Source organism: Suncus etruscus, chromosome 8 (assembly GCF_024139225.1).
Source record: "Suncus etruscus isolate mSunEtr1 chromosome 8, mSunEtr1.pri.cur, whole genome shotgun sequence".
Lineage (NCBI taxonomy): Eukaryota > Metazoa > Chordata > Mammalia > Eulipotyphla > Soricidae > Suncus > Suncus etruscus.
In genome coordinates this window covers 94,072,848-94,096,239 of record NC_064855.1, presented here as the reverse complement: position 1 = coordinate 94,096,239, position 23,392 = coordinate 94,072,848, and the positions used below count along the sequence as shown (strand labels likewise).

At 40.3% G+C, this 23,392-nt stretch overlaps 1 protein-coding gene across 1 annotated transcript; it reads right to left on the bottom strand.

The window, feature by feature from the left end:
- Window positions 1-12,650: 12,650 nt before the first annotated feature.
- On the bottom strand, window positions 12,651-20,640 carry ACOD1 (aconitate decarboxylase 1). The gene is made up of 5 exons (XM_049778505.1): window positions 20,629-20,640; window positions 17,874-18,035; window positions 17,674-17,763; window positions 14,643-14,848; window positions 12,651-13,593 (listed from the first exon to the last, which is right to left on the bottom strand). The coding sequence occupies exons 1-5, from the start codon at window positions 20,638-20,640 to the stop codon at window positions 12,651-12,653; spliced, it is 1,413 nt and encodes a 470-aa protein (XP_049634462.1).
- Between the last annotated feature and the right edge of the window lie 2,752 nt (window positions 20,641-23,392).

The following is a 23,392-nucleotide window of genomic DNA, read 5'->3' as shown; positions in this document are numbered from 1 at the left end:
GCTTTTGCTGTGTCCCATAAGTTCTCATAGTTTGTGTCTTGATTGTCATTTGTTTCCAGGAACCTTTTGATTTCCTCCTTGATTTCATCTCGGACCCACTGGTTATTGAGTATGAGGCTGTTTAACTTCCAGGTGTTAAGGTTTTTCTTCTGAGTCCCTTTGGAGTTCACAAATAATTTCAGAGCCTTGTGGTCAGCAAAGGCAGTCTGCAAAATTTCTATCTTCTTGATCTTATGGAGGTATGTTTTATGTGCCAGCATGTAGTCTATCCTGGAGAATGTCCCATGTACATTGGAGAAGAATGTGTATCCAGGTTTCTGGGGATGGAGTGTCCTATATATATCCACTAAGCCTCTTTCTTCCATTTCTCTCCTCAGGTCTAGTATATTCTTGTTGGGTTTCAGTCTGGTTGACCTATCCAGTGTTGACAAAGCCGTGTTAAGGTCCCCCACAATTATTGTGTTGTTATTTTTCAGATTTGTCAACAGTTGTATTAAATATTTTGCTGGCCCCTCATTCGGTGCATATATGTTTAGGAGAGTTATTTCTTCCTGCTCTACATACCCCTTGATTAATATAAAATGTCCATCTTTGTCCCTTACAACCTTCCTGAGTATAAAGTTTGCATTATCTGATATTAGTATGGCCACTCCAGCTTTTTTATGGGTGTTGTTTGCTTGGATAATTTTTCTCCAGCCTTTTATTTTGAGTCTATGTTTGTTCTGACTATTCAGGTGTGTTTCTTGTAGGCAGCAGAAGGTTGGATTGAGTTTTTTGATCCATTTAGCCACTCTGTGTCTCTTAACTGGTGCATTTAGTCCATTGACGTTGAGAGAAAGAATTGTCCTGGGATTTAACGTCATCTTTATTTCAAAATTTGGTGTGTCTTTTGGGTAGTCTTGTCTTAGATTAGGTCTTTCAGTTTTTCTCTTAAGACTGGTTTTGAGTCTGTGAAGTTTCTGAGCTGTTTTTTGTCTGTGAAACCATGTATTCTTCCGTCAAACCGGAAAGTGAGTTTTGCTGGGTATAGTATTCTGGGTGAAGCATTCATTTCATTCAGTCTTGTCACAATATCCCACCACTGCTTTCTGGCATTGAGTGTTTCTGGTGTCAGGTCTGCTGTAAATCTCAGGGAAGCTTGCTTGAACGTAATTTCCCTTTTTGATCTTGCTGTTTTCAGAATTCTGTCTCTATCTGTGGGATTTGTCATTGTGACTAGGATGTGTCTTGGGGTGTTTTTTCTGGGGTCTCTTTTGGTTGGTACTCTTCGAGCATGTAGGATTTGATCACCTATATTCTTTAGCTCTGGAAGTTTCTCTTTAATGATGTTCTTGACCATTGATTCTTCCTGGGAATTTTCTTCCTGGGTCTCTGGGACTCCAATGATTCTTAAGTTGTTTTTGTTGATCTTATCATAGACTTCTATTTTCATCTGTTCCCATTCTTTGACTAATTTTTCCGTTGTCTGCTCATTTGCTTTAAGTTTTTTGTCCAATCTCTCCTGCTGTATGGAATTGTTATGTATCTCATCTTCCACAGCACCAAGTCTATTCTCAGCTTCTGATACCCTGTCCCAGAGCTTATCCATTTTGTCATTCACTTCGTTTACTGACTTTTTCAGGCTTGTTAATTGATATGTTATTTCAGTTTGGAGTTTTGTGATTTCTGTCTTCATATTTTCTTGGTTCTTATTAGTGTTCTGTTCAACTCGATTCATGGTTTCTTTGAGTTCTTTGAGCATCTTCCATATTGCTAGTCTAAAGTCCTTTTCTGAGAGGTTGATTAGTTGGTTGGCCATTATCTGGTCCTCAGAATTGTCCTCTTCATTCTCTATGTCTGATGCTGGCCTGCGTTGTTTCCCCATTGTCACACTTGTATTGTGGGTTTTTCTACGTGTTGTGGTGGTATTCATTGGCTAGATGATGTGGGCAGCACACTTCTCTGGCTCCGCCCTTTCTGGATGGGCTGACTTGCCTCTACGGGAGGGGAGTCCTCCGTGGATTTAGCCTCACACTGGATCAAATCTTAGGCCCAAGCATTCAACGGAGAAGACAGTTCGAAGAGGAATGCTTGCTTCTGTGTTATAGCTCAGTTCTTAGTATGATTTTTTCTTCTTGTTACGATGGTGTTCTTTTCTTAGAAAGAGCGCACGGCCGCGTAGCGAAGCGGAGCCTCTTTTTTGGAGCCTCTTTGGCCCCACTCCCAAGAGTTTCACGCAAGAGGACAGTAGAGAAACACTTACAAGGAGCACTAACAGTTAGGCTCCACTGGGCGGGTGCAGATTCGTGGCTTTTCCCTGCCTGATGTCCCAAACAGGGCAGCTGGCTTCTGCGAAAGCCCGCCGGTTTTCACGTTCTGGAGACCCGCCCTGGAAATGGCGTCTGGGAGAGCAGATTTCTGGAGCCTCTTTGGCCCCACTCCCAAGAGTTTCACGCAAGAGGACAGTAGAGAAACATTTACAAGGAGCACTCACAGTTAGGCTCCACTGGGCGGGCGCAGATTCGTGGCTTTTCCCTGCCTGATGTCCCAAACAGGGCAGCTGGCTTCTGCGAAAGCCTGATTTGAATTTCTAATATGTTTATCGCTCCCCTTGCTGTTGATGGTTCGATGCTCATGAACTGCATGCAGCTGGCCATGGTGCTTGGGGAAGGTTGTGTACTAGCCTCCTCTGTGGAGTTTTGCATGTTGTGTTACATGGCTAGCACAGTGCTCTTCTGTCTTTGGGTATTAGTCTCCTACTATCTTTCCTTGTGTCCCTCAAGTGAGTTGCACCCCTTCCAATAGTGCTTGAACACATCCTTGCTATGGTGCCGTAGGAAGTAGTTTGCGATGCTGAGGATCACAAGTGGCAGAGCTGCCAGGTTAGTGTTTGCATGGATTTGAACGTTGGGGATTTGAACCTGTGGCCTTCAAACTTGCAAACTAGAGCTCTAAACTCTTATGATAGTACCCCAAGTCCTGAAAAATATAAACATTCTTGGGGGACAGATTCAGCAGCACTCAGGAGTTACTACTGGCTCTGAGATCATAAATTATTCCTGACAGGCTTGGGGGACCATATGGAATGCCAAGGATTAAATCCAGGCTGGCCAGGTGCATAGCAATGCTCTACCCACTGTGCTCTGGCTCCAATAAAGTTTTTTTTATTGGACAAGTATTTTCTCAAATGTTTTATTAAAAATGTGTTATTATTCCAAATGAACTTTATGGCAAAAATTAGCATCGTGTTGTTTTCAGAATTTTATGCTCTTGATGTAAAAAGGCTTATTAATTTTGTTAATGTCAAAATAATATAAACATTTCATGTCTGTAAAATCCACTTGCAGTGAAGACTATACCGAAGCTGTTTTAAATTGCTAGTGATTTGGGAGTGCTGCAAGCTTAGTATTTGGCATAGTTTTTTTTTTGGGACACAGCCAGCAGTTCTTAAGGATTACTCCTGGTAGTGCTTGGAGGGCCATTATGGATGCCTGGGATCGAACCCGGGTCAGCCTTGTGTAAGGAACATATGTGCTATGTTATTGCTTTGGTTCCTGGCATACTTTCTTTTTTGCAGAAGTGTCTTTGTATAGCTATGGTTGTGTTGAATATTAAGTCAATGCCTACTCCATTCTCAGACTGGTTCTTTGACTAGATCTAGGTTCTTGGTGCCTGCAAGCTTTTGTTCTCAATATTACAGTACAGAGAGGCCAGTTTGCACTGGACTTCCAATGTTCTCCATTCTGTTTGAGAGCCGAATTCTCAGCTTGTTGTCCAACTCGTTGGAATCTGCCAGGTATGTCACACATTTTTCTCCTGCTTGGTGTGAGCTCTCTTCCAAAACCTGGCTGTCATGCAGAGGCCCAGGTGCAAACAGGTACAAGGGTTTGAGGGAATCTCTCAGGACCCACCATTAAAGAGGTGTAGACATGTGATACCTGGCCTGAGATTTAAACAGATATATGTCTTGGTTTACTTTTTAAAACATTGAGACAACTTTGTCTTAGAAGACTGTATGTGCTTATACACTTTAGCAGTTCTTCAAATGCATGCCACCACCCCAATCATCAAAGTGCAAGTATCCCTGACCCTCTGTCCTCAATGCCCCTCTACCCTTTCCACTTTCTGAGACCCAATGGTACCATCAATTTTTAGGGGCAGAGGCCAAGGGTTTTCATTCAGTGGACTGTGTTCACTTGCTTTAGTCTCACTTATCTCACACAAAAGTGAGATCATCTGGTATTGATTTTTCTGTTTGACTTATTTTACTGAGCATGACCTGCTTCAGTTCTGTGTGGTAACAAATAGCAAGATTCCACCACTTTCTTCTTCTTCTTCTTCTTCTTCTTCTTCTTCTTCTTCTTCTTCTTCTTCTTCTTCTTCTTCTTCTTCTTCTTCTTCTTCTTCTTCTTCTTCTTCTTCTTCTTCGTCTTCTTCTTCGTCTTCGTCTTCTTCTTCTTCTTCTTCTTCTTCTTCTTCTTTTCTTCGTCTTTCTTCTTCTTTCCTCTTCTTTTCTTCTTTTCTTCTGCTTCTGCTTCTCCTCCTCCTCCTTCTCCTCATTATTATTTTTTATTAGTAGTATTATTTTATTTAAACACCATGGTTACAGGGTTGTACATATTACAGTTTTTTCCACAGATAAAGTTGTTCATGGTTGGGTTATAGTCATACAGTGTATAACAACCTTCACCAGTGTCATTGCCACCCAAGTCAACAGTTTCCCACTCACCCTCCATGATGCTCACTCACTCTCCCCCATTCACTCTCCCCCACCTGCCTCTGCTTCTCTCTCTCTCTCTCTCTCTCTCTCTCTCTCTCTCTCTCTCTCTCTCATTTCTATAGACACTGTGGTTTGCACTACTGCTAATGAAGGGGTGCCATGAATTTCCCTTTTATATTAGACCCTTCTACTCTAACTGCACTCTCTTCACTCTTTGTAGATTCTACTTATTTCTTTGTCCTTTTTTTTTTCTTGGTCCTATGAGACTTGGGACTCACAGCCTGGTTCAAATGCTGGAGCCCAGCAGTCCTCCAGAGCTATGTGCTGCTGGGATCAGACTAGCCACATTCGAGCAAGGCATGTGCTCAGCCTTGACTTTCCCTTTTTTTTTTTTTGGTTTTGGGCCACACCCGGCAGTGCTCAGGGGTTACTCCTGGCTGTCTGCTCAGAAATTAGCTCCTGGCAGGCTCGGGGGACCATATGGGACACTGGGATTCGAACCAACCACCTTTGGTCCTGGATCAGCTGCTTGCAAGGCAAACGCCACTGTGCTATCTCTCCGGGCCTGGCCTTGACTTTCCCTAGGCTCGGTACCATTTCTCCTTATGGCTGACTGTTATTCAATGGTTGTTTTCATATTTTGTTGCTGTAAATAGTGTTACAGAGAGCTATCATGCATAAATTTTTTCAAATTAGTGAATTGTATGTGTGTATGTGTGTGTATGTTTATTCTTTGGATATTTAACAAGGAAGGAAATTGTTAGATCATATGGTGGATCTATTTTTAATATTTTGTTTTATTCTCTTTCCACAGAGATAGATCTAGTTTATATTCTTTAAAATGAACACCAGTTTCCTTTTATCCAAACTCTAATTATCTGCATGAAATTTTTGATAGAAAAGGAAAGGTTATAGAGAATATTTTGTCACACATTTTAAATCAATGTGTTATGCTATTTAGAAGTAATCATAAAAGTAAAAATAATTTCATGCCAGCCAAATAAATCACACATTTTATCATAATGATTTTTTTATACTTCACCCAATGATAATGTTTTTAAGTGATCTTAGCTCAAAGATTAAGTAACCACCATTGAATGATTAGATATATATGGTTTCAAAACAAACATACTATCTTGTTTTCATGTTTCAAAATCAGCAGAAATTCTTTCCTGCCATGTTTTATTTTTTTATTTTTTGGTTTTGGAGCTATGTTTGGTGGCAGTCAGGGGTTATTCCTGGCCCTGCATTCGGAAATCACTCCTGGCAGGTATGGAGGATCATATGGGATACTAGGAATCAGAGCTGGGTCATTCATGAATAAGACAAACACTCTACACACTGTGCTATTGCTTTGGCTACTCCTGCCATGTTTTAAACAGTTGGGGCCAGAGCTCTTAGAAAGATTTTTTCCTGACCCTCCAGATCACCTCCTTCCTTGGGCACCAGCTGTAGTTGGGTGGCCCAAATTGTTTTTAATAAATACTACAACAAAATGAGAGGGTATTTTATTTTATTGCATTCCTTTTTTGTTGTTTGTTTGGGGGCCACATCCAGCGGCGCTCGTGGATTACTCCTGGCTCTGCACTCAGAAATCACTCCTGACAGGCATACACTTGCCTTTGCTAGAAGGAAGAACAGTGTGTCTTGCGACTTTGGACCCTGCTTTCATTTTCCAATATATTCATTTTGTTTAGGAAAGTCCCACTGGATTTGACAAAGAGGCTACAGCTCTCCAGGGCCATGTGTGTGTGTGTGTGTGTGTGTGTGTGTGTCTGTGTGTGTGTGTGTGTGTGTGTGACAGGATATAACATGTCGTAGAAGGAACTGGAAACTGTTAATTCCATGTAGGTAGGTTCACATGAATCAGCAGTTCCTGGCTGAATCCACTTTTTATTTTTTTGTTTTTTGGGTTTTTTTTGGGGGGCACACCTGGTAGCACTCAGGGGTCACTCCAGCATCTGCTCTCAAAAATCACTCTTGGCAGGCTTGGGGGATCATATGAGATGCTGGGGATAGAATCAGGATCCATCCTGGGTCGGCTTTATGCAAGGCAAATACTCTACTACTGAACTATTGCTTAATATCCCTGAATTCATCTGGAGAAAGTACCATTTCTGTCAGGAATAAGAGAGCACAGAAGGTTCAGAATTGACACTGTGATTTCTTGTCCTTTTAGTCTGCTTGTGTCTCTCTTCATAAAAACATAAGCTTATAATTCAGGGCTCTTGGCTTATTTTGTGATCATCCATTGATCTGTACTTTTGGTACAAATTAAGCCTTTCAGAAATATTTGTTGTGTTGAAAGGATGTCAGCTCTTTCCTGGCCTTTTCAAAGGAATTTTTCTGCACACACAATCACAGATATTAAGGCAGACCTAGGTGTTATATTGGTGTTCTCTCAAAACTCCCCTTAAGGAGCCAGAGAGATAGTACAGTGGGTAAGATCCTTGCCTTGCATTTGGTCAACCTGGGTTCGATTCCTGGCATCCCATATAGCAACTCAAGGTTATCAGGGATGATCTCTGAACACACAGCAGGAATAAGCTCTGAGCACTGATGGGTGTGACCAAAACTAACAAACAAACAAGCAAACAAATAAATAAATGCAAAAACTATTTACAAAAAATAATACAAAATGAACAACAGACCAATCAACCTCTGCTTTAGATGCACACATCCTCAGTGATAGTTGGAACTGATCAATCACACTGAACCAGAACTGGGTGCTGAAAGGGGATAAAGTGACATGCATGGTATCCCTTCATTAATAGTAGTGAAACTCACAATGTCAAAAAAGGAGAGAGAGAGAGAGAGAGAGAGAGAGAGAGAGAGAGAGAGAGAGAGAGAGGAGTAAAATTCTTACCCCTGAGGCAGACAGAGAAGGGTGGGAGGGAAGAGGGATCAGCAAGAGTGAGAGGGAAACAGGGGACATTGGTGGTGAGAAATGTGTACTGGTGAAGGTTTGATTGTAACCCAATCATTTACAACTTTAACTGTGGGAAAACTGTATTTTGAACAACCTATAAGTGATGTTTAAATTTCTTTTTTTAAAAAAGCACATTCTTATTTTAAATGCCTGAGTGACAGTCACTGAAGTTCTTTGTTTTTGTATTTGAGACATATCCAGAAATACTTAGGGGTTACTAATGGCTCAGCACTCAGGAATCACTCCTGGCGGTACTTGGGAAACCATATGGGATGCCAGAGATTGAATGCTTTCAACTGTATGCAAGGCCTTATCCATTGTATTATCTCTCTGGTCCCCCACTGTAGCTCTTTAACCTATAATGACTTTAAGCCTTATTGGGGCGATCAATATTTTGTCCATTTGAAATTCTTTTTAAGCACTGTGATTTACAAAGTGGTTTATAATATAGTAGTTTTGAGTATTCAATATTCCAAACCAGTCCCACCACTGGCTAATCACCATCCCTTCCCCAATGTCCCAAGTTATTCCCAGAGCTTGCCCACTTAACAGGCACAATATAATTTGTTTTTCTAACATATATATATTAGAAAGGCATTACAGAAGTTATTGAGAGTTTGCTGAGCTGTTAGGTGAGAGTCAAACCTCCTGTGCTAATGTTTTTACTAATTGAGCTTGGTGGGCTTCTATACAACTTTCTAATCTAATTTTGTCTTCCTACCAGACTTTGGTGGACTTCAGAGATTTTGCATGGCCATAAACGCTCTCCACATCTGTAGTACTAGGGATATCTCAGGCCTACCAGGCTCAGTGTAACTGTGGCTTCTCTCAGATACAGGTAATGGCTCCTGGCCATTCAAATGCCAGCAGAAGTGGGAACACGTTGTAGAACCCTGTGCCCTCCAATAGGGCAGATCTGGGCCTGCCCCATCCTGAGAAGGCTCCAGTGATCTGGAGACTGGGGCAAACAGGTTTGGTGGAGTAGCTGCTTCTCTTGGGGGTTACCAGATTGAGTTAATGCTTCTGATAAAACAGAGTTCAGATTTTGAATTCAAGTAAATGCTCTAGTTGGGCCAGAACAGTAGTACAACAGGTAGGTCATTTGCCTTGAAAGTAGCTGACCTGGGTTTGAACCCCAATGTCTCTTAGGTCCCCCAAAAGTGCCAGTTGTAATTCCTCAGTATAGAGCCAGGAGTAAACTCTGAGAATCGCTAGGTGTGGCTCAAAAACAAACAAACACGCCCCCCCCCCCCCCCCCCCCCGCCCAGACAGACAAAAAGACATCATTCCTAAAATGGAAGCAAAGCCCAGTTTTTCTGTATTTTTATCTTTTGTTTTGTTTTGTTTTGTTTTTGGGCCACACCCGGCGGTGTTCAGGGGTAACTCTTGGCTGTCTGCTCAGAAATAGCTTCTGGCAGGCACGGGGGACCATATGGGACACCGGGATTCGAACCAACCACCTTTGGTCCTGGATCAGCTGTTTGCAAGGCAAACGCCGCTGTGCTATCTCTCCTGGCCCCTGTATTTTTATCTTTTAAGAAAAAGTATTTATTTGGTTTGGGGACCACACTAGACTGTGCTGAGGGCTTAAACCTTACCAGTTATACTATTGACCTAGCCCCTTATAGAGCATTTTTCTTGGAAAAACATTTTTCTTCTCCCTAAGGCACCACAGACAGGAAAGAAATGCATTTTAGGATGGGGAGAGGCTGTACAGAAATAATGACTGTGTGGCTAGCAGGAGGCTGCTGTCTTGAATAGTGTGCCCAAGTATAAGGTTGGTGACCAGCCAGTGCCTGACGACTTGGCACCAGATTCACTCCCTAACTGATAAAGTAGGTTCATTGTACTACTACTATGCAAATAATTTGGTATGTGCTGCTTACTGGTATATAAGCTAAGGAATTCTTGCAATTTTGATTGGACTGGTGGGTGAGTGGGTGGGGGGAGTGGCTAGGGTCCTTCATAATCAGTGACTGATGAAAGGCCAAAAGCTTTATCCATGCATATTTTGATTAGTTCAATTTTACCTTTTTAAATTATTTTTCTGCTTTTGGTCCAAAAGAAGACATATATAATATGTCTTATAATATTATTATATATAATATATATTATATATAATTATATAATATATAATATTATAATATATATTATAATATATAATCCAAAGAAGACATATATAATTGGCTGATAGCCTTATGAAAGCGTTTTCATCGCCATTGATTAAAAAAAAATTAAGAATCAAAATGACAATGAAATACCAACTCACACCTGTGAGGAAGACCCATGTCTGATAGCAGGGATGTAGAGAAAAAGAGCCCTCATTCACTGTGAGCAAGAATATAAACACAGATCTATATTCTCTGTGAAAAATAGTGAATAAATGTCTCCAAAAATAAAAAAAAAAACAGAATTACTACTTAAGTCAAAAATTTTATGCTTGGGTTATTTTTCCCAGACTACAAAATCACTAATAGATGAAACTAATAGAATTAGAGTAACTGGCAAATTGTGCAAGAATTAATCATTAGGACAATGCAAATAAAACCCAGTACATCTCAAATGACTGCCTGAATTAGTATGACAGTTCCAGGGGCCAAAGTGATAGCACATCGGTGGAGCGTTTGCCTTGGGACTGACTCAGGTTCAATTCCCAGCATCCCATGTGATCTCCTGAGCCAGCCAGGAGTAACCCCTCAGTGCCACTGGTGTGGCCCAAAAACCAAAATAAATAAATAAATGTTCAAAATTAAAAAAAAAAAAAAAAGAAAAAAATGACAGTTCCAAAAATCAATGAGGATGAAACTGAAACTCTAATATGTTGCTGGTGGAATTGTAAAATGAGTTTATTGCTTTGGAAATGTGTGTGCGTGGAGGGGACAAGTAATTGCCATCTGTCTTAGCACTAAGTATCTACCCATGAGAAATGGAAAGATGTGTCTACAACAAGAATTGTATTATAGCTCCAAACTGGAAACAATGAGACTTTCTAACAAAGTGGTGTTTTGCTTAGTCACCATGGATTATAAATTTATTCATGATTGGATTTGTTTTGTTTTTAAAAGTAGCCTAGTCATTCAACAGACTAATCTGCAAACTGGAAAATAAAGAACTGAAATGTTTGTGGTGAAAATCTTAAGCTAAATGAAAGTCACCACACACACATAAGACTCCAGGTTGCCTGATACTATTTATATAACCTGTTTAGAAAAAACACACCCTAGAGATTGAAAGCAGGTCAGTGGTTACTGAAAGCTAGTGGTGGGAGTGGGGATTGACCACAAGTAAAATAAAGGATTTTTTTTTTTTTTGGATTTTTGAGCCACATCTGGTGGTACTCAGGGGTTACTCCTGGCTCTGTGCTCAGAAATCACTCCTGGCAGGCTCAGGGGACTATATAGGAGGCTGGGGATCAAACCGGGGTTGGCTGCATGCAAGGCAAATACCCTGCCTACTGTGCTATCGCTTAAACCCCCACATGAGGAAAAATTTTTTAAGTGATTGAAGCATTTTGAAGCTATGTTGTGGTGTTTACACTGCTCTGTACATCTACCAGGTGTACAATTCAATTACACTGAATTGTAGAAAGAAGATTGATTAATGGTTTGAAATATGTTCATAATTTTATTAATCATTTAATAGATGTTTATAGTTTGTCTTTTTTAACTTGAAGGTTGAGTTCATTTACTGGTTTTGTTTTGGGGTCATACCAGGTAGTGCTAGGATTAGCTGCGTGCAAGTCAAATGCCTTAACCTCTATACTATCTCTCTAGTTTCATTTACTAGTTTCTTATTATAAATCTATTTAGATATCTTGGTGTCATTTAAATTGTGCTTTCTGTTTGCTTCATTTTCTTTGGATTATTGTTTTTTCTGACTCACCTCCATTTAATCAGTGATAACTTTCTTGTTTTGTTTGGGGGGGGGGTGCTCACACCTGGCAGCGCTCAGGTTCTGCACTCAGAAATTTCCCTGGCAGGCACTGGGGACCATTTGGGATGCCAGGATTTGAACCACAGTCCTTCTGCATACTAGGCAAATGCCTTACCTTTATGATATCTCTCCGGCCCTGAGTGATAACTTTCTATTGCTGTCTTATAATAGTTACTTTAGTATTTTAGCATGCTACTTATGAACCAAAGTCTCCAATTAAAATCTTTTCCAAATGACACAAGGAATTTAGAAAAAGTATAACTTTCTGCTCATATCAGTTTATGAAATTTAAATTCTCAGAATACATTTTATACAGTACTTAATTTCCACATGTATACATATATAAATATGAATATTGTCGTTCTTTATTATATCTCGGACTTTTCATCCATGCTATATTTCTCAAAAATGTTTTTTTTTGTAACAGAAGGTGATATAATGAATAAGAGTATGACTTCCAGAGTCACAGTGCCTTTTTTTTTAACACTTTTTTTTTTTATTACAACTTGAAAAGCAGAGAAATCGGGTCAGAAAATACCTGAGTTACATGCTCAAAGTCATGTCTAGTAGGTAGAGGCAGGATTTGAACCTTTAAAATTATAGCCCCAAACATTCACTGTGGAGGACTAATAACTCATAGAATAAGATCTATGAGATTCAGTAGATCAGAAGCCTCCACTATCAGCAAAAATACCAACAGGATCAAACTCCTCTACACCTTGAGGGTCTTTTTTTTTTAAACCACACAGATAAAACAAAATGACACTCAAAGATTAACATTTCAAGCATATCACAAGGCGACATTGAATTTTTAGCCTTATGAATGCTTCTAAAGCCAGCACCTGTGTTTTCATGCACATATTATGACCTTCCTTTAGATAGATAATTGGAACTATCTTATGAGGTATATAGATAAGGATTCCTTTGATGGAGATCCAGTTCTGATATCTGAGCTCTCTTGGCCTCAATACATTTCTTACTGGGTAGACAAGAGGCAGATCTTTTGTTCTGTAGTGCAGCATTGACTTTCCCTGATACAACATTTTCTAGATAGTTATTGGATCGCCTGAGAAGGGAGAGGTGGAGGTCTCACATGTTGGATTTTGAGACTACGTCTGATGCAGAAGGGTCTTTTAAGAGCGTCGTTAACACAGAACAGTCTTCTAGTTCCTCCAGATTTTCCACCATCTCAATCAGTTTTTCCACATTCTCCCTGGACAGTGTCCTGGAGGCATTGGCTCGGAACTTGTCTTGCAGGTCCTTCTGGCTCAGTGGCTTCCTCCAGTGACCATAGAAGGTGTCAGAGCGCTCAGTGAAGGTGACCCCATTCCGGAGGGTGACACTCATCTCACAGTACAGAGTGTTGAAGCTTGGATGGTTGTCCGGTGGGTATTCCAGTTGCACCTTCCTGAGCAACTCTCTCACCTGTGGTCTTTCGACCTGACTTTTGTGGAACGATGGGACGGCAATGCCACCATCGAGGAGCAAAGTACAGGCCACATACTGGAAGGAGTGACGGGCCTCATGCTCTGAGTTTGGGAAGGGCCTGTTGACGTAGGGAACATCTGGGATTCTGAGCACAATTTTCTCAATGTGTTCCACGGGAACCTCCTCTCTGCTGAGATGCTTTTTCACAGCTGTTGCTGCATCAGCCACCCAATGGGTGGCCAAGTGGGCAGGGAAACGCTTAAAGGCCACATCCTGCTGGTCCAGCAGCCACGTGTGGGAATCGAGACTTGGCAGGACTTGGGGGGAATAGTTGGCATAAAAGGCTCCAAAGCCTGTCTCTAGGTCCAAGATGTGCTTGTTTCCTTGGAGGCCCTGCATTGCCAGGAAAGCAGCTTCCATGCCATGCCGGGCAGCATTGCCAATGTGGAGAGGCTTGGTCTGGGTGGCAGCATTGGCCATGGGTGCCCCTGCGTGAGACACAGCAATTGCCAGGGCCTCCTGACACTGGGTCAAACTGAGTCCTAAAAACCTGGATGCCGCAGCAGCACTCCCCAGAGTTCCTATCACAGAGGGGGGATGGAATCTGAAAAGAGAAAAAGGTAGAGAGAGGCAAAGTTCAGTTTTCTAGGGAGTCCTGTGATATAGAGGTTGGGGCCCCCAGGAAATGAAGCTGCACTGTCTGGTTTAATATCTCATCTTTTGCACTTATTTGCTGAGTGATCTTGGGAAAGTCTCTCAACTTCTCTGTGCCTGTCTTCTCTCACTTAAAGCAGTGATAGGGGCTGGAGCAATAGCACAGCAGTAGGGCTTTTGCTATGCACGTGACCCACCCGACACAGACGGTGTTTGATTCCCAGCATCCCTGAGCCTGCCGGGAGCGATTTCTGAGTATAGAGTATAGCACTGCCCCAAGCAAACAAAAAACAACCCACCCAAAACAAAACAAAAAACAACAAAAACAAACAAAAAGCAATTATAAACACAGATAATGTTTTCTACCGCTTAAGACTTTGTGTTCTAAGTGAGTTCACATGTTTGCAGTAGTGCCTGAACTCAGTAATTCTTTACAAAGCAAAATGGTCAATTACTGGAAGCCTATGGAAAGTAACTAAAAATTGGTGAACTTGAGCAAACTGTGCAGTTCACTCACTTCCAACTTACTTCTCTCCCAGTAATCTGGACCAAGTGGCACCTTAAGCGTTAGATTGAACCATATGAGGCAGTTAACACTTCATCACTTTTTGATCTCTGAGTTGAACAGTCAGGATTAAGATATGTTGAATGTTCTAGCAAACATCTCTGGATAATCTCATTAGGGATGAGACTGGAAATATTTTGAATATCTATGGAGGACAGAACGAGCCCCAATTTATTTTATGGTCCTGATTGCTTGACTGCATTAAACCCAAACATTTTTTCCATCTTTTCATTTGAACTTCTAAATTCATACATTGGTTAAAGGGTTTGAAGATGACAGGCAAGTCCACTTATAAATCAGCAAGGATATCTCTAACTGAGCCAACCTTTGTGTGAGTCAAATCTGTGGAGTAAAATCTGAACTCTATGAAGATTCCCATTGACCAGTAAAGAGAGCAGACTGCCTCTGTCTCTCTGAGTCAATTCTCTCCTTACCTCCTTGGAATGTCTTTGGCTTCCTTGGAGAAACGCAGTAATTGGCCTTGCACTTCAATTCCAATGTTGAAAAACAACAGCAGATTGAGACCAGAAAACTTGGGACCCGGAGGTAGGGCTTCTGAGAGAGACATGAGAACAGGAAGGACAGCTCCAGAAGGGTGGGTGGCAGGGTGCCACGTGTCATCAAAATCCATTGAGTGGATCTGTGTAAGGAGAGACACAACAGGCAATAACCCAAAATGTATTTCCCCGAGTGCAACAACTTTTGGACCAGAAATGGTTTATTTTAGTAGGAACCTGGTTTGAGATGAGGTTTTGGCTTAAACAGAAAAAGAGAAATCTCTGAACTGACTGCTTGTTAAGAATATAGTGGGGCATGGAACATGCTGTCCTCTGTCCATAGCAGGGAGGTATTGGGGGAGTAGTAGGACCTATATGCAACCTGGGCCCTACACAGCTGATCGGAGTTTTCTGTCACTGTCCCTACAAGAGCTAAATAAAGTTGCACGTAAAATGACATCGATTGTCCCACTTTTGTCCTTGAAACAAGTTAGACTAAGCTTTATTGTCTGTTATTCTATATAAGGCAATGCTTTTCTTGTATCCTTTTATAAATGCAAAGTAATTTTAAACTTTGAAGAAGTTACAAGAATTCTTGTTCCCAGACTTTAAGCTATAGGATAAAAGCAGTATTTTCTGGCATAAGTTTTATTTTTTTTAATTTAAGCAGCGTGGTCACAAAATTTTTTATGATTGAGTTTCAGTCATCTGTCTGCTTTTGGTATCAGGATATCAGTTAGCTTCATAGGAACTATTTGGGAGTGTTTCTGTTTCTTCAATTTCCTGGAAGATCCAGTCTAAAAAGAATTTGCAGTAGGTCCTCTTTAAAGGTTTTAAATAATTCACTAGTAAATCCATCTTGGCCTGGGCTGTTGTTTTTGGGAAGACTTTTGATTACCTTTTCCATGTCTTCAATAGTTATAGGCCTGTTCAGATATTCTAGATCATTTTGGTTCACCTTGGGAGGTTTTAGGAATCCAAGAATTTATCCATTTTTTCCCAGATTCTCTTGCTTTGTAGCATAGAGTTTCTCAAAGTAATCTCTGGTTACCATATGAATTTCTGTAATGACATCCCCTTTTCATTTCTGATTTGGTTTATTAAGTTTTTCTCCATTTCTTTGTGAATCTTGCCAATAGTTTATTGATCTTATATTTTTTTCAAAGAGCCAACTTTTGCTTTCGTTGATCTTTAGGATTGTTTTTTTCGTATCCAGCTTATTAATATCTAGTTATTAATGTCTACTCTTAAGTTTTATTATTTCCTTCCACCTGTCTATTTTTAGCTCAATGTGTTGATCATTTTCAATTTCTTAAGCTGTGTCATTAAGTTATTATTGGCCCTTTCTTCCTGATAAGTGCTCGCAAAGTTATAAAGTTTCCTCTTAATATGGCTTTTGCTATACCCCACAAATTTTGATAATTCACTTCTTCATTCTCATTTGTTTCTTCATTTGTTTGTTCATTCTCATTAGTTTCTGGAAATCTTTTGATTTCATCATTTGTTTAGTTTCTGACCTGTTGTTCAGTAGTAAGCTGTTATTTTCCAGGTAATGAAGTTATTTTTCCATGTCAGTATATCCTTGTTAAGTTTTACCATGGTTGATCTAAGAGGTTTCAGGGTGGTGCTGAATTCTCCCACTACTATTGTGTTGCTATTAATGTCTTCTTTCAAGACTATTAGCAGTTGTTTTAAGTATTTGCTGTCCCCTCATTGGGTGCATATATGTATAGGAGTGTGATTTCTTCATGATTTTCACATCCCTTGATTATTGAAAAATGCCTGTCTCTGTCTCTTATAACCTTTTGAAGGTTAAAGTCTGTATTGTTTATTATTAGCATGTCCACCCTTGCCTTTTAAAGGAAGTTGTTTGCTTGAAGGTTTGTCTTCCAAACTTTGGCTTTGAGCCCATGTTTGCTCTGAATATTCAAATATGGTTCAAGGTGGCAAAATACTGGATTCCATATTCTGATCCATTTGCTATTCTGTGTCTATTAACTTCTTAACTGGTGCATTTAGTCTTTTAACGTTGAGAGAGATTATTGTCATGGGTTTTTTGTTCTTTCCTTCTCTCCTTTGGGAGAGCCTCTCTTGCAGTGTGCTGGTCTCAACTCTTCCACATCACAGGCTAGTCCAGTCTCTTCTGAGTTGTGGGCTGGGCTCTCGCTCACCTCTGGGAGAGCCCTTTTGTGGCATGCTGGTATGTTGGTACTGTCTCTTTTGCTTTGAGGACTGGGCTCTAGCATAAGGTTTTATTTATCTTCATTCATAATTCATAACCAGATTAACTTAAAAATAGATGTTTATATTTATTGGGTGGGGCAGTTGCATTTCCCCCAGTTAGTTGGACATCTAATTTTGGAGCCACCATTAGGTTTACAATCAATATTTGATCTAGATTAACTACATACCATTCATATATCTCAGAAATTCCAGCATGATTATGCTAAAAATGCATCTTGTAGCCTTCCATCACACACACACACACACACACACACACACACACACACACACACACACACACACACACACCACAAAATACATGAACTGTCAAATGGAAATTGCTGAGTTTTTGATTCACCGATGGTGGTCATTATTTTTTTTCTTAAATATCTCTTAACTAAATAAATGAGTGGAAGAAGAGTTATAGGTTAGGAATTGATATTGGCCACGACAAAAGAAACTGAGAAGTAATTGAAAAAGATATTGAGGTTTATGTTTTCGCTATATATGTAAAATTTGAATGCTTTAAAAGGTTTTAACTCTCCTTTCTGCTTAATAATCTGAAAAAGATCAATTCATTGCAAAACTATAAAAATTGAAATTATTACCTGAAATGGTATGCCAGTTCATCTTTCTCAACTTCAAAGACTTCAATAAACTATAGAAATTAAGCAATTTCTGAGACATTTTATGACTTTGAAGTCATAATAACCCAAAAGTTGAGAAGACATATAAAGATACTTACAGCTACACCATTGACAAAAGCAGCATATGTTGGTGGGAGTCTCAAGTCAGGATGGCCCCAAACAGTGCTGGATATGTTGGAACTGTAGAGCTGAAACAAAAGTGTGTCTGTCAGTGATACAGAGTGTGAACCCAGCATGCCATATCACCATTTCAAAAGTTAGTTTGCATCATTTTAAAAATAGGTATTGAATTCATTACTTTACTATATCTGCTGACTTTGTGAAACACATCTGTATTAGTTCCAAGGATGCCAACTCCAAGAGTATCCAGAATCATTCTCTTGCTCCTCTTAAGCACGTGGTCCGTCAGGTGTTCTACTTTCAGGCCATGGATAAGTTTGGCAAAGCTCTCTGTGACAGGCTAGAAAGGAAAGAGTGTTAGAACAGGACTTCTATTACTTTATATTTGCACGCTTCCTTTATAGATGAGAATTGGAGGTGCTTCTACGTAGAGTTTGACTCTTTATAGAATAGAACCTTGAGTTATGTTGAATTTCTAAAGAAAGTGAGTACATGGGGAAAGGGGTGGAGAGAGATAGTAGGGAAGATGAGACACATGTATTGCATGCCAACTCCAGTCTGTTCCCAGGCATCACATGCCTGAGCATCTGGATACAATACAAATACCACTAGGTGGTCTAGGTAATTCCCCCCAGCACCGCAGGATCCAAACATCACCGCATCCTCATGCCCTGGCACTGAACTGGTGCTCTAGTTGGCTGGCAATTTCTGGAAGATGTCCCAGGCCTCCTAAGCACCACTTGGAACATCCCTTCTTATGAAAAGAGGAAAGAAAAGTGAAAACTATGTGAGAAGCAGAGTCTGTAGAAAAGGCAACAGCCAGTTTCAGTCCTCACTGAGCTGGAGGCATAGGCTAGAAGGTAGATGGTAACCATGGAGGGTGTGGGCCACAGTAGAGGGAAGCATATAGTCAGAGAAGGTAGGGGAAATTAGCCTGTACAGTGGGCCTGCCTAGGGATGGGGTGCACTCAGACAGTAAGCAGCTGCTATTAGTAAATATGGACTTGGAATTGCCTGAATGTTTTAAACATTTATTTGTTTATTTATTTGGGTTTTGGAACCACACTCAGTTGTGCTCAGGGGTTACTCCTGGATCTGCGCTCAGAAATTGCTCCTAGCAGGCTCGCAGGACCATGTGGTGTGCCAGGAATCGAACTTGGGTCCATCCCGAGTCAGCCACATGCAGGGCAAATGCCCCACTGCCGAATGTTTTAAATGTGTATTTGTTTAGGGCCAAAGGTCTTCAAAGGTCTTTGTATTATGCTTAAGTTGCAGATGATAATACCTAAGGAAGTGACTAAACTGCAGTATATACCTGGTGCAGAATATACTATAGTGCTAACTTTATGCTAGTATTTAAGCCTCTGATTGCTAATGCAAGGTATGATGAACATGTCAATCAGAAATATCTGGAGTTCTCGTTAAAAATGAGCATTCCAGGTCCACTTACCATGTCTAGAACTTTGGAAGTAAAGGAAGATTTTTTTGTTTTCATTAAGGTGGTTTATGGGGTATGGAGGTTCCATAGTGATTCTTGGGGCCCCGGGGACAATTCTTAGGTGTTTAGCTGCTGTTCGGGTCTGTTGGTGTTAGGGGAAACCCTGAACAGTGTCTGCATTTGAATCCAGGGTCTCTAAGAAACAAGTTATATTCCATTTGAGTCCCAAGTCTGGGTTATATTTTTAGGCTCTAATATTGTCTTGTGCAATGAGGTCACTCGCCACATGTGGCTCCTGAGAGTTTGAAATGTAATGAGTTCATGAGATATGACAAGAGTCAACAGAATACTGGACTCTAAAATCTATGATGCAAAAGTGAATATAAAACATCTCATTAAGAATGGGAAAATAGGCTAGAGTAATAGTACAGCGGGTAGAGTGTTTGCCTTGCATGCAGCAGACCTGGGTTCAATCCCTGGTATCCCATATGGTCCCCAAACCCTGCCAGGAGTGATTTCTGAGAGCAAAGCCAGGAGTAGCCCCTGAATGTTTTTGTGTGTGGCTCAAATACCAAAAAAAAATAATAATAGCTGGAAAACATGCCAAAATTATATGTGTTGAAATGATAATATTTGCAATAAAAATACCATTTTTATCATTAATTATTTCTAAAAACAATGGACAGTAGAAAATTCAAAATTATAACTGAGTGACAGAACAGGAAGCAGAATGAAGAAGAACAGTAGAGAGGGTGCAGCATGGGTTAGGACTTGGAGACATGAGAACATGAAGAAAATTTGGCAATTTCAGCAGCGGAGCTGTATGCAGTGAGACTGGATTCAGAGAGAGAATGGATTTGCAATTGAACACGAATGATGGAAGTTACTTTATACTCGAGTCTAATTTCAGGAGCTGTCCTCAGCAAAGCAGAGAGATGATGAGAGCGGTTTGAGAAAGAGTTCTGGAGACAGATGTCACTATTGAGAAAGATGCAGATAACTAGAGCAGGCGGCAGTCCAGAGTTTGGATGGGAAAGCACTGTGATTCTCTCTGCCACAGGGGAACAAAGGAAGAGGAACAGACTTTCAGGCAAGAGTGATGGACTCATTGTGAACTTGTTAACTGGCAGTGAGTGGTTGGTCTTCATAGTAGAAAAGATTGTTTCTGCTTCTATCCTCAAATTGGATATAGAAAACTAAGGATTATTTGCATTTAATCACCAGCTGTGTCCATTGCTTATTCCATTGAATGACAACTTCTGAGAAGAGAGAGATAGTACAGGATATAAAGCATTTGTCTTGCACAAGTTTCTAAGGACCTTGGTTTGACCCTTGAAAACTTCCAGGAGTGAAATCAGAGTACAGAGCTATCTGAAAGGAAGAAAAAGAAAGAAGTGAAAAATGAAAAGAGGAAAAGGTTCTATAATATTTGCAACAATATTTTGACTACTACATTGCTCTAAAGAAGAATAAGCCACATAAAGCATAACTGTACCTTGAGAATCATGGTTCCAACGAATCTTGATTCAATGAAGAGGTTTTCTCAGCAGTGAGTGGTTGTGCAGCTACTGAAGAACTGACTCCCTTTATATCCTTCCTTGCTCTCAAACCCTTTCACTTTCTCCCTGTAATTTCCACTATTTCAACACTTCCTGAATATACCTACTTCATCATCTACTCCAATGAGTTGTTTGAAGCACAGAATGAGAACAATTATACAGGAACAGGAAGTGCAACAGGGATGCTCAAATATCTTCTCATGGCCATTGGACAAAACATTAATATCAAGAGTAGCATCTATACTGATAGGCCATCACAAGATGCTTCAAGTCCAAACCAGAAAACTCTTCATGCTCTCTTATCTTGGATTTTCGTTTCCAAAATTTTATCCTAAAGAAATGAGCATGAGGGTAGGGAAAGTGTGCAAAAAGTCAAAAACAAAACTTGTAGATGTGCTTATACTTCCCTAAATGTAGTTTCAATGCTAGGTTAAATAAAATAGCGTGTGTGCAATACTTGAAGCATGCTTTCATTTTCCCCCTTCTAGAGACTAATATTCAGCCAGAAGTTCCTAGGAGTTTAAGATTAAGAACCTAAAAGGCTACTTTATTCTAGTACCTTCTCTTGTTTGTCCCTGAACTGCATTTCTGATATATGCAGCTATTAAGTTTCAAATACCTCTGTCTGGCATCTGGGATATACTACTGCCTTCTACCCTCTCTCCAATTGCCAAGTTGGCTTAAACATATTGGTCTGAGCCTCTTTGTTTATAATTAGTCAATGTGACTCATCTTGTCTAGACCTAACTCTGATCGACTGTGTGCTTACCAGTGTTCTTGGACTGCCTAGCCCTGGCCAATTCGTTACATTTATAGTGTCTACATAAAAGCAAGTTATGAGCTTTAAAGTCTGAGATCGTTATTCTAGCAGCAGAACTCATTGTTAGGATTACATTTCAATTCTAGGGGAAATCTATGAGCCTTATGGTTCTGTCCCAATCCTATTTCAGAATTACCAAATTTGAGATAAAAAGAAGTGTAATTGTTTTGCAAAAAATTGCTGAAATCTACCTTCTTGTAGAGAGACACTGTCTGTGACCTTGGAAGACAAGTAGTTCATTTCTTTGATTTAGATCCTGCAGGCAGGTGTGGAGGTTCCTAAGACAGGTCTGAGAGTCAGTTGTGTGGAGACCTCCATGTCTTGGTGTAGAGAGATAGTCTGGTTTTAAGTCAGAAAGTCAAAGCTATACAGCAGAGTGGAGAGCAGTGAGCTCCTGTAGAAGGGCACTGCAGATAGACATAAGGAGCAATAATGTCAAATATCTAATTTGAAATTTTTATTATGCATTTTTAATTTGAACACTGTATTACGAAGTTGTTCTAAATTGAGTTTCATTTTTGCAATGTATACTTTCCCTTTCATACATAAACATTTTCCACCACAAATGAATATCCTTGGTTTCCTCTCCCCCCCCCCCGCCTGCCTGTGGGCACTCTGCTTCTCTCTCTCTCTCTCTCTCTCTCTCTCTCTCTCTCTCTCTCTCTCTCTCTTTCTCTCTCTCTCATTTTCTTTTTAGACACTTTGGATTGTACTATTGTAATGAAGGTATACTGTGCATATCATTTTATTTCATGTCACTTTGTTTTATTTTATTTATAACATCTAGTTATGGTTCAGAGTGATCAGTTCCAATTATCATTGTCATAGGAATTCATTCTATTTTTTTCTTTTTTTAAGCACCATGATTACATACATGATTGTAATTGAGTTTCAGTCATAAAAAGAACACCCCTCTGGAGCCAGAGTGGTGGCACAGGGCGTAAGGCGTCTGTCTTGCACGCGCAAGTCTAGGTCGGACTGTGGTTTGATCCCCTGGCATCCCATATGGTTCCCCAAGTCAGGAGAGATTTATTTTTTGTTTGTTTTTATTTATTTTACTTTTTATAAAAAAACAACCTCACCAGTGCAACATTCCAACATTGACACGGGATATTGGTGATGGGAATCAGGAGCGATTTCTGAGCGCATAGCCAGCGCATAACCTCTAAATATCACTGGATGTGGCCCCCCCCCAAAAAAAAAACAAAAAAAACCAGAACATCCCATCACCAGTGCAACATTCCCACCACCAATGCATAGGAATCCATTCTTTGCCCTAAATGTATTGCTCCACTATTTGGGTCGGTCAACCTTCCTACCATGGACTGGACTTGCTGGTCCTCCTTTCTATTGCCTCTGATTTTTTTTTACAATAGAATATACCTAAGAAAATTTGGTCTTATTTGGGGAATGAAGGCAAGGATTGCTTGTATGTGGTACAGGGGAGAGAAAACTCAAGATATGGACCAGAGGGAAAATGTTGTTAGTAGCAAGTTGTGGAATGTTGGTGGCATAAGGGAGAGTAGGAACAAGGGAAATAGGGTGTGTAAAATGTGGGAAAGGAGCGGCCTGAGAATGGAATGTGAAAACAAAGTGGATACTGTTAGCACAGCCAGTTGATAGCCATCAGGTGCTCTCGCCACTCTCCTGATATCAAGCCTGCCTCAAAATTAGAGGAACCTCAAGACAGTAGATTGGTGTTGTGTCAGTTTGTAATTACCAGGGTGACTCATGAACTTAAGTAGTCAAATTTGTTAAGAAACTCAGATTCCAGGAGTTTCCTATCCATTTCTCCAGAAAAGAGTAGGTGACTATAAAAGAGGGAAATCTGAAACTCTAAGAATAAGGAAACAAAGATCCTTTCTTTTGGACCATTCTCT

Excerpts from the sequence above, each read along its gene's own strand:
- ACOD1 (XM_049778505.1), bottom strand. Across the intron at positions 14,849-17,673 it reads CTTTTGTCAATGGTGTAGCT|ATCCACTCAATGGATTTTGA; the intron begins GTAAGTATCTTT and ends CTCCTTACACAG. Across the intron at positions 13,594-14,642 it reads GCCAAAGACATTCCAAGGAG|ATTCCATCCCCCCTCTGTGA; the intron begins GTAAGGAGAGAA and ends TTCTCTTTTCAG.